The sequence below is a fragment of the Lolium rigidum genome, chromosome 3 (genome assembly GCF_022539505.1).
Source record: "Lolium rigidum isolate FL_2022 chromosome 3, APGP_CSIRO_Lrig_0.1, whole genome shotgun sequence".
NCBI lineage: Eukaryota > Viridiplantae > Streptophyta > Magnoliopsida > Poales > Poaceae > Lolium > Lolium rigidum.
The window spans coordinates 110,086,548-110,098,214 of record NC_061510.1 but is presented as its reverse complement, the minus strand read 5'-3'; the positions used below and the strand labels follow the sequence as shown (position 1 = coordinate 110,098,214).

General features: G+C 45.6%; 2 protein-coding genes across 2 annotated transcripts; both read right to left on the bottom strand.

Annotated features, from left to right (window-relative positions):
• Positions 1-234: 234 nt before the first annotated feature.
• On the bottom strand, positions 235-4,398 carry LOC124695339. The gene is made up of 5 exons (XM_047228195.1): positions 4,174-4,398; positions 3,395-3,617; positions 1,195-1,375; positions 947-1,076; positions 235-789 (listed from the first exon to the last, which is right to left on the bottom strand). Exons 1-5 carry the CDS (start codon positions 4,396-4,398, stop codon positions 718-720), a joined length of 831 nt encoding a protein of 276 aa, XP_047084151.1. The 3' UTR covers positions 235-717.
• Positions 4,399-4,401: 3 nt separating this feature from the next.
• On the bottom strand, positions 4,402-9,006 carry LOC124702156. The gene is made up of 6 exons (XM_047234270.1): positions 8,578-9,006; positions 7,329-7,526; positions 6,998-7,237; positions 6,367-6,584; positions 5,584-5,835; positions 4,402-5,091 (listed from the first exon to the last, which is right to left on the bottom strand). Exons 1-6 carry the CDS (start codon positions 8,975-8,977, stop codon positions 4,807-4,809), a joined length of 1,593 nt encoding a protein of 530 aa, XP_047090226.1. The 5' UTR covers positions 8,978-9,006; the 3' UTR covers positions 4,402-4,806.
• Positions 9,007-11,667: the final 2,661 nt, after the last annotated feature.

The window sequence follows — 11,667 nt, the reverse complement described above, 5'->3', positions numbered from 1 at the left end:
CCGGCAAAGAACATGATAAAATGGACAACCCGGGCGCACGAATCTCAAAGATGATCGAACGGCTGAAAAAATCGACTGAGACCTGGACTTTTCTCAGGCGACTGAGAAATAGCATTATACTTCCTTACAGCATGTGAATATGTTTGAATAACTATACATTGCATATAACAATAAAAATACAGATAAAATAAACTTTCCAAGAAGACTAATTCGCCATTTCTGGATATCACTACCTGGAGCACTCAATGTACGCATCTTAATAGTAATGGAAAGAGATATAGATATGTATATGTATGAATACAAACTTCCCTCCCATTTGTCTAGCGTTTGGACAACAAGGCAACAATTGATCGCAATGCATCTTAATTCGCTTCCAAGAAATGTTATACAAAATCTGATTGCTAACATCTACTCTGCACCAATTTATTGCCCCCTTGATGAGTCCATATTTGATGGCCACAAAATCTCAAAGGTATGCCATGCCTGGCTCCTGTCGCTACAAACACTGATTCCTACAGGCTCAAGGATCCTCAACCTAGCTCCTTATATATAGGAGGTAGCCGACAAAGCAGAAAGGTCTGATGTTAGTGGCTTCCCTGTCTCATTTTGACACTCCAACAACAACATCCGAATGAAATTGTGAAGAAACAACACCAATAAACTACTTGTAAAGCTTTTAAAGCAATTTCCCATTCGGGATGGTAACGACGCTTTGCTTCACTTATTTTCATTTGGTTTCGGAATTCTCTTGTAGTCGTAGCTGTTTATGTCCACCTTTTGCTGCAAAGCCTATAATGCAGAGAGAGGGAGCTCATAAGTCAGGCCGATCATGAAAACAATTTAGCAGACTTTGTTTCTTTCACATATGATGAACACGACATTACCTTTACTGAGCGGCACGGTCGGTGAGCACATGTAAACAAACAAAAAAAAAACACGACATTACCTTCAGTTCATCCTCGAGTGAGAGGTTCTTAGGCTTATAGGCCCCTTCCACAGGCCCTGTTCGGCTCAGAGCTTTTGTTGTCTCTACGACCTCCCATTCTATATCCTCCTTTTCCTTTGTTACCTCTTTGCTGCAAAATACAAATGAACTAGCACCGTCAAATATGTGAAATACGAGAATGCCTATATACAATTTGATACTAAGCTAGCATAATAATTTTGGCCAGTGCAGAAAGGTGAATGGCTTACCCTCCCTGTATAAGATGACCTAGACCGACCGCACCAAACACTGTCAAAGAAATGAGTGGAAGACCATATCGAACAAATGGATGTTTCCGCCCCCATCGTTTGAATTGTGAGGCTTGTTGAGCAATCTTAGGGTCAACTCTCTGAGTCGCATTCATCGCGGAATTTGACCTTTGCAAGGTAACTGTCATGATAACAGAAAGTAGAATTAAGATCATAACAGTTGATAGTAAGAGATCTCAGCAAGAAGGATTTGTTCTTGGGTGAGTAGGATGCTGTAAAATGGTTTGTGATCGTTCATATTTTCAGATCAGCATATAGGATGCAGTTTCCTTTTTGCAATTCAATTAAGGTTCAATTATACAAAAAAAAAAAAATTAGACTTCATTGACAGCCCCAAATTAATAACAGGTTCCAGATTATCATAGCAATCAAACCAACCTCTAATGACCCAGACAGCAGAGCAGATAAAGTTTTAGCAAATGAGTCAACAAATGCCTGCACAGTGAAAGCTAGACATGAATGTCCAGTACCAGCAGTATTTCCTTGGGGTTAAGTATTCTGACCAGTAACAACCATGCAGCGTAATAGCATATAACATAACCCAATTTGGTAGAAATATGCATGTTTCAACATATCAGCTCCATAGAAGAAATTGGGCATGGCATGTTAAAGTTATTTGGACGATACATGCAGATATGCAACAACCCAGGGTACTGAAGACTAAATCATAGAACAGCCGCATCTTGGCCTAAAAAGATACATAGAGCAGCAAGGTTCATCTCTCCATTTTTGCAAATCTAGAAACATCAAAATTAACTAGTTAGGAAGAACTGGCTATGTTCCACGAAGACCATCACATAAGAAAAATACGGTCAAAAGGATTCGGTTCACTTATGTACCATCCAAAGATACTGCTGGTTGCCACTATATTCACTAATTTAACACACTGACTAATGAAAACTAAATCGAGAAATCAGAAGAATCTGAATCTCGGTTCACGATTAGACTCTCTGATTTGAGGAGATATCTTAAGGGACGTTTCTGCAAATACAGATTAATTAAATGACCCTAAAAAAATATTAATTCGCCATTGATGGGATTCTCTGCCTGGGCCCTGGGGCGCCCAATGCACGCACCTCCGGCCAGCTTGCTGCAGCAAGCGCTGCTGCCTGCAACTCCAGCCAACGAATTGTACGGAAAATGAAGCAGCGGGGTTACTGATTAGAGATTCGTTCCGTATTTGACCTCCTATACTCCTTAATCCTTCTCAATTTTCCTAAAAACTCATCTCAAACACCTAGGTCTAGGGCGGTGCAGTGGCGGACGCAGGGAAAAACTGGAGGGGGGCACACCTCCAAAAAAAAATTTTTGCACCCCCTCAATTGTGAAAAACTGTTGCCAAATGAACAATATTTGTCAACATTGAAGTTCAATACATAAATCAAATACTTGCTAAAGATGAACTATCTCCCTATTTATTAGTTCATGACTTGTATGCAGCTCAATGAAAGCAGTTTAAAAAATAGAATGGGGAAAGATAATAAGTTTCAGATGCATAAACAAGCAGTGAGGATCACACAACTAGCCAAATTTCTGGATATAAAAATCCTAAATTGAATGTAAGACCTACTTTGCCTGCCCTTGTGAATGGGATGTTCAAGGATAGAAGCGATTCCAGATTGAATGCCTCCTTACAAAATTATCACAAGTAAGCATCGACACTATTTCTCCAGATTCTCTTCGGCTTGGATTAAATTTAAACAACATTCTCACACGAATATGTTTGATTTTAGGTAATTCTTTCAGATTTCTCTTGTTACACATTCTCCAACTGAATTTTGTTCTACCGTATAGGTAATTCTTTCAGATTTGTCTTGTCATCCATACACATTCTCCAATTGAATTTTGTTCTACCGTATGGTGTAACCCTAGAAGATAACTACAATACCTACATACTAAAACACCGTGAAGGCATCATATTATAACACAATGTACATACTGCTTTGTGACTGGAGAGGCTTGTGCCCTACAACATTCAGTTCGTACTGTACATGACTAGATCAAGTGGAAAGCAAAAGTCATCTGAAACCTAGAGTACCTAATGTCATTTTAACTAGAAATAATGGACAGAGATAGGAGCTAGTTGTTTCTTGAATCGGAAACAGGGATGTAAATCGCCAAATCGGTACATGTCCGGTACCTGCAGTGGTGCGGCGGCGAGCTGGCTTCTGGAGCAGAGGTAGTGCGGGCCTGCGGCGAGCGGTTGCCGGCGGAGCGCCGTATCCGGCGAGATTAGGGCAGAGAAGGCCCGCGGCCGGGGGAGACGAAGAGGAGTTGCCGCGGAGTTGGGGGGCGGCGGAAGCAGGAGACGAGCAGACGAGACGCTCGGTCTCCGTCGACTCGGTGCCTCGGTCCCTTGGTTGCTAGTTTTTTGGGCCAGATATTAGGGATACCTAAAAAAATTCTCAGATTTCTCAAAAAATTTCTCAGAAGGGGGTGGGGTTTACCTGAACCCCCGCCCTTCCGGCCGTGCTGGCTGCCCAAGGGATGCGCGCGGGCGGGCGTGGGTAGGGACTAGGGAGAGGGGAGGGACGCGACACGCGAGCGAGATGAACAGGAGGGAGGGAGGCAAGCCGGAGAAGGTTGTATACCTAGGGTCCACGGGAGCCACCCGGCCGCCGGAGTTATCACGGCCGCCGCGCCGGCAGCAGAGGCGGGTTGCCGCGGGGAGATTGCGGGGGCCGAAGCTTCGTTGGATCCGGTCTTCGTTTTGGGGTCTTGGGCTCTTGGCCTTCCACTCCACTGGTCATGGTCTACTACAGTACATCTGATGGGCTCCGTCCAGCTCGATCCGGGCCAGTCGTCTGCCGACCCAACGCTCAAATCGCCTCTTATTTGTACCTACTCCAATGGGTCGCATGTCAGCCAGCCTCGCCGTCTCCGGCATGCCTCGGAAGGGTCGCGTTCGCGTCGCCTCACCTCGTCCTGTTCTGACCGCCGGGGAGCCACGAGGCTCGTCGAATGCAAGAGTTGTGCAGGAAACAGTTCCAAGTCCGCAAGAGTGAGCGAAATATATTTCGCAATCAGAACCTGACCCAGATTAACCACGGCGTACATCAGGAATCGGAAAGGCCACAACACGAAAGCAATACCATTTCTGGAAACAGGATGGCTGGAAGCCTGGAACAGCAAGGCCACTATCATAGCTGACGGGGCAACACAACCACCCCATTACATCATGACATCACAAAGTACATCCAATTGTGCAAAATAAGTATGCAAGGGCGTCGCGATATCAACAGCCAATCGAATGTCAATATCGGATAACTACACTAGAGGCGCACCGAGCAGGTGATGTGCAGCAGACCTTCTGATCGAGACTCTTTGTACATTATAGCGAACCAGCGCATTCACCAGCACAAGCCTTCTCCCGTCCAGACTCCACAAGTCAAGTCCAGAGCTTTGTTTATACTCGCGGGCGGGCGCGCGCTCTGCAAGGTCAGCATCCTCCACTAGTGGCAAAGAAAAGCCTATCTCTTTCCTGTGAGGTCTGTGTTAAAAGTCGTAGGTAGTAGTAACGTCTTCTTGTATCTATACTGACGATCCTGAAAATCAGGCTGAGCCTGTTGGTTCTTGCTCCTGTTCCGCAGCTTCTTCTTCATATGCTGTTGTTGTTTCTTCTGCGGGTTCTGGGGTCGCTTCATTGGTTTCAGGTACGGGGTCGATAGGGCCCTGCGGAGTGCCGAACAGGGTGGAGAATATCTGCCTGTGGCACTCATCGCAGAAACAGAAGTACGAGAAGTGGCCTTCGTCGAGGAGCTTGTGAACCGTGGCTCCTGGAACCATCCTCCGGACAAACTCGGTCGCTGACGGAGGCACCACCCGATCATCCATTCCCTGTTACGAAAAAAATTAATGAGTTCACTGTTTCAGGATGAACTTAGCCAAGTGGGGATGCAGAAGGTATAATTCGAAGGACAATAGGATTCATCAAGCAGTATATTGATTGGACAGTAGCAGTTAATTGCATCCAATGATGACATGTTTCAGTAGTAGTTGAAATGCAAGTCGTTGCTGTCAATATCAACAGGTAGACCTTGAGCTTCCTAATCATGCAATCCATGACCATTTCAACTAGTATAATTAAATGCATATGCGGCCTCCTTGTGCTGTTATAATTCATTTTCCAAACAAATTCAACTACTAAGGTTGTTTAACAATAGTGCTCATGAAAAGCAGCTGGACAGTATGCTCTACTAACCACAAGCCACAGTCATTCAACTAGAAATTGAGCTGAAATATCCCTATAGTTGGAGTAACTGCAACTGTACACGAATATGCCATCTTGATTCGAAATCAACAGTTATTTCTAGCAAACAGATTACAAACCTGCCATATGTGTATTGGGCCCAGAAATCCCACCCACTCTCGTTCAGTGTGGCTGAACAGAGACATGATCAATTCAAATAATCCCTGGTCCTCTTTCTTCTGCATTTGAATGTCGGACAGGCTGAAACCCCAATCAGATACTTGCATCACAGCTTCCTCTACAAATGGTTGCGCATCTGCCTGGCGCACAGACTCTGCAACATCCTTTTCCCAGAATGCATTGAACATAGGAGCTTCCAGTAAAGTTTTATCCTGAGCAGCGTACAAAAGATTAGCGGCTGGCATGAAAAAAGGTGAATGATCAAGCCCAGAAAATCATTACTAGTTTCAGGCTTTGTCAAAGGAATGCCATGGACATAATTGAAAGAATCAGTTACAAGATGCTGCTATCCTTTGTGGAAGTGGAACTGATGCGGCAGTTATGTTATTACAGGGAAACCAATGCATTAACAGCAATTAAACGACAGTTCACTCACGAGCTCAAGCCCAAATGGATGCATCTATAGCATTTTTCTGGGTCTTATATTGGATACGTAAGATCACTGGAAGAGTTAAATCACACAAAAATGTGATGTTATATTTTTTTATATATAACAGAAGTTTTTCTTTTCCTAACTACAACGTATGGCCTACTCTTGTATCATCGTCCGAGGTACAAGATACCCCACTACGAATCCTGCATCTGATTCATTTATAAACAATAATGGCTAATGGTATACCCAGAACAGATTCGAGATAGCATTTGAGCCTGAAGATGGTAAAAAACACTGGTAACAGCAATACCTTCTTTCCCAGCGACAGTGATAACCAACTCTCAGGCTGTCCTTGCTTTCCAGAAAGGAAGCTCCGATGATAGAAGAGGCGCAATAGTGATGGGAACCTCCGAGCTAAAATGTGCATTAGTTTCCTTTTAGTTGACCACCTGTCCCATATTTTACGCTTCTCATCTTTGCTCATCTTGGAGTCATATGGATTTGCCATAGGGGCGAACATTGCTGCACCTGGATTCAGGAGAATGTGTCAACCATGAGTATTCTATCATAAGTGTAAAATATCACAAAAACTTCAACAGAAAATGCAAGCCTACACTCTTGCAGACTTGTAATATAGAACCAAAAATGATTTTGACTGATCGTAATTTTACAGCTTATGATCAAATAATGGCAGACATGGAATTAAAAACATTGTCACTATGTCTTGACAAAACTAATGCTCCAGAGAAGGAACAGGCATACGGTGCTCCGAATTAGAAGCATATCGAAATCTTCTACTTAAAGAATAGAAAATAAGATTTTCATTCAAGAAATATTTAGAGGTTGTTTGAACAGTTTAATCATCTGATTTCACAACCATGGGACAGGACTATGAACAGAATACTCCAAAAGAACATAGCAAAGCATCCAGGGTCAGGTACCTGCCACTCGGTCAGGAATGTAGCGAAGAGCACTCCAAGCATGCATGCCACCTCCAGAATAGCCTACAACCCAGAACTTGTCCACAACCCCGAGGGCGTCGGCCAAATGAAGCATGTCCAATGCAGAAGAATTGAGATTTCGGCCTGGATGAGGATCACTTTCACCAAAACCAGGAAGATCATAGGTCACAAGTCGTGCCCCAAATTCCTCTAGAAGTGATGTGCTGATCCCAGGGATTCCTGCATAGAAAGGAACAGACAACAGAGTGGATTAAAAATGCAGCACAGTGCCAATATAATAGCCCAGAAAGAATGTAACAATTGTCCTCACCTGCTAGCCTTGACGAAAGAAAAGAATGGGGAGCAATCAGTGAAAATCTTGCCCTGTCAGCAGAAATTCCTTTTTCTTCATAAGCCAGATGCCGTCCATCAGGAAGTTGAAACCTTTTAGCATTCGGGGGGCTTATGTAGAGTTTCTTTGGTTGCTCTACTGGGGTTGGGGTATCATCGACGCTTCCCAGACCTAATACTGCATAAAAAGAGTGTCACTAATGAAGCAATCAAATCAGTTATGCAGGAGCAGTGCATTTACTTCTACAGGTAGATACTGCTACACACTGGTGAATGAAATACTTCGTACAAGAGATTCTACTGGTGCCTGGCGCAATGAGAACAAAATGCCTAACGTTGAGACACTGAAAATTGAACAACACCTGCCACTTAGCAAGCAAGAAGCTTTTATGTTCACCTGAGACCTGAATACTATAATATGTTTGAAGGATTAAATACTATAATAGGCAAAAGATATTAGTAATAGTGGGCATACAGCGAAAGTAAGCAGCTAGCCAGCTAGGTGACTCAACAGTAAAACAAATGACTTCCCATTTGTTATCCATTAGGCTGACTTGGTAGCTCTATCGGAATTTTAAAAGAGAGTAATTTTTAGAATCAACAGAAGCTCATTCAGGCGTCTACTATTGAGGAGATAGTTACAATCATGCTATATAAATCGGAGAAGGAAGTGACCATAGAACCAACCCAGAGCCACGACCAATACAGGTTTTAAGAAGAAGCGATGACGATCTTCTATTTAGACTCAACGGAAGCTCATGTATTTATCAGTCAAGAGAGGATTCTCAATTGTGCCGTATAAACTGAAGATGGGGTCAGGTCAGCATAGAACCAACCCAAAGTCCAAAGGCACTCTATGCTGAGGACTAGGCTGTACTGCCTTGCCTTTCTACCCGGCCAACGAATGTTTGCCCAATCACACTAGGCAGTAGGCATGGGATCCCACATTGCGACCTTTTGTCCTCAACATTGACGAAAAACAAAAGCCGTGTAGAGGAAGAGGGGGGACTGATTTTGAAATCCGAAGCAAACCCTCGGAGGGAAGGAAATCAGCACACAGTTCGCGTTCCCAGAGTCAGTCCGTTAGATCCAGCAAATACTAGGCGTATCATGGCGCGACCCGCACTAGACGCTGGGCCGGAGGCGGGAGAGACGCGCACGCACGGGAGGCAAGAGCAAGAGCGGCGGAGGAGAGTAGGGAGATGAGCGGCGGACGGGCGGTTACGTACCGAGGAGCGCGACGAAGGCGACGGCGGCGACGACGGCCCAGCACCGGGCGGGGTCGCGGTCCTCGGGGAGGAACTCGTTCATGAAGCGGAGGCGCTTGCCGGCGGCGGCGGCGGGGCGGCGCAGGCGGCGCGCGAGGTCGCTGTCCTCGGCGCCGGCGAGGCTCTGCGCGGCCACGTCCCACACGCCGAGCCCCAGCTCCCGCAGCATCTCGGCCGTGGACTGCGCGAACCCCTTGGCCTGCTGCGCCCACCCCTCCTCCGGCTTCGGCTCCCCCTCGTCGTCCTCGTCGTTGCCGTACCAGCCGCGGGCCGAATTGGGCGGCGCCGCTGATGCCGGCGCCGCGTCGCCGACGAGCGTGGCCAGCTCCTCGTGCCACGTCATCGTCGTCGCCGCCGCCATCTCGCCGCCGATCGGCGTTTGGTGGGGGTGCGTGCTGTAGGAGAGCGAGCGAGCGAGTGGCGAGTCACTGGGAGAAAGAAAGAAAATGGGGTTGAAATTGAAACGGAGGCGAGGCGAACCGGAAACTGTAGCGCGGGGCTCGTGGGTGGGCCCCGCCGGCGGGTATGGGTATGTGTCTGGGTGGCTTTTGTTCTTGTTGGTTGGTTGTTCTTGGGTTGCTTTCGTCGACGCACGCAACGCAGGCGGCACACGGATCTGCGCCGCAGGATGTGAGGATTGAACGGCAAGCGCTGTTAATGTGCGGTTGGATTCACGCGGAACGGCCTACGGGTACCCTCTCGTTCGTACCAGCAGATGCAATGTGTGATAAAAATAATTCTGCTAGCCTACTTTCGAGAAAACTTCACCAAGGAGCAGCAACAAAGATGAAAATAAAGCCTTTTTTGAAAAAACCTCAAGTAAAATTTGATTAAATTTTAAAAAAATCAGTGAAAATAATAGTATATGGACATCATATGAAAATATAGTTCATGAGTTTATCCAATCATATTAATCTCGTATTTTACATGTTACTGATTTAATACGTGGTTTGTCTTTTATTAAAAAAACTTCCTGCTAATTGCAACGGAGGTAGTATGCTTGAAGATAAAAACACAAGTTGGATTATCCGATATCTATCTCTCGCAACATTATTTCGTCCAGCTTTATAAATAAAGTAACCACATTTATATACTCCGTAAAAGGTTCAAGTGTAAATCAGAAAATAAAAGGAGCATATTGGGGCAGCATTACAAACATGCACAACTACCACATGATAAGCGTGGTAAGCAACCAAAAGAAGAACAGACCCAACAAAAATAAAGGAGGTAATGACACAACTCCAAAAGAAAGTGGAGCTCAATGGCTTGGATGTTTATAGAGAGACGACGCGATGCCACCACCAGAGAATTATCAATCGCGTCTAGCCAGTTCCTGCAGCAATGCCTAGAGAGGGTCTCACGGATGCAAGAATGCTAGAAAAATTAAATACAGGCCAAAAGGTGATATTATGCATGAGATTGAAATTTCTTGCAAGAACATAATAGATTTTTTTTCAAACACCACATATGGTGCCAAGTTCACAATTCACTAGCTATGTATTATGGGGACGGAGTGAGTATTATAGTTGACGAAAGTTTGTTTTGCTCTACAAACTTTTCACTTGGCTCATATTTTCTCTTTAAATTTTATTTGGCCCGCTAAACCCCTCTAAATTATGAATAATGATCTATTTAACCCCTGGCCTAGTTTAAATGGTTGGGTCAAAAATCCTATGTTAAGAGGGCTAAATGGACCACTAGTGATAGTTTAGGAATATTTAGTGAACAAAGTAAAATTTAGAAGGAAAATATGAGCCAAATGAAAAATTCAGGAGAAGAGGCGGACTTTGTTCCTTATAATTTCCGGGTAAGTACTTCCTCATGTGGGTAATAATTCTTCAAACCAAAGCTGAACTCTTCTTTGTAAGCATCCAGTCGCTTGCAACCGTAGTCTACCGTATTGCATCATTCGGTCAATTCCGTTAATACAGTAGTACTGGATATCGATCTTGACTTCTTGCATCCACCCTCCTGGCATCTGTTTTGTACAGAGGGGGTTGTATTTTTTGACAGGACAGAACATCTGTTTAGTAAAAGCAGCCAGCGTGTCTAGCACGCTCTAGCACTAGAAGAGGTCTATCCGAAAGCGAGACGGCGGCACAAGCCGACGCGCGCATCGGACGGACTGGGCTGCGCTGGGCGGAGACCGACCGTCCTTCCCTCGGGCCCCACGTCACGGGCATATCCCAACGGCATGGGCCACACCTGATCGATTCGTTCCGCCGCGCACAGAGGATCCGAGCCGCCCACCGCGCGCGTACCGGCTACGCTTCGGGGCAGGTGGCCGTTCCGCGGCGGGATCCCGTGCGCCCGCCCCGCACACCGAGCTGCGTCGCGAGCGTCGTCTCTATTCCTGGATCTTGGATTCGACGCGACGGTGGGGTCTGTGCCTGGGGATGTACGGTCTGCCTTTTCTGGTTACGGTCCTCCCGCCTTGCAGCTTTTAACTTTGGGCGACGTCTGGTGTGGTGTGCTGGCCAGTAGGGCCGTGCCACGTCGTGGGTTAACCACTGCTGCGTGGGCGAACGTGGGTGCGGTGGCACAGCCGTGGAGGCGATCCATCGATCGGCCGGTATGTAATTGTAATCTGTCCTTCTCATGTCTACTGTGATGCTAACTGTCATCGACAGCAACTAGCAGAGAATCTGAGAACATATGAGTAGACAGATTTCCTGTTCACCTGCGTTCATCCCTTCAATTTGAAACCTTGATGCACCACCTAGAGTACAAATGCTTTTTTTGGTTAGTTTGGAACAACAAAAGTCTTTACTAGCTACGGATAATCTAGCTAAGAGAGACATCCAGTACAGGATAAGATGCTTATTTTGCTATGAATCGGAAAGTGTACACACTATTATGAACAAACTGGTTGGCTCCAGTTACGATCAAGTGGCTAGGTTATGGGCTAGTAACGAAGCAAATGGGACAGTGAATACACTATTATCATCTGCTGTTATTTAGGATGCTTGGACAATGCGAAATAAACTGTTTTTCGGCCTACTAATCTGGACTGGAATGCAGTAATATGGAGGAGAATTGCACGGCTACTCA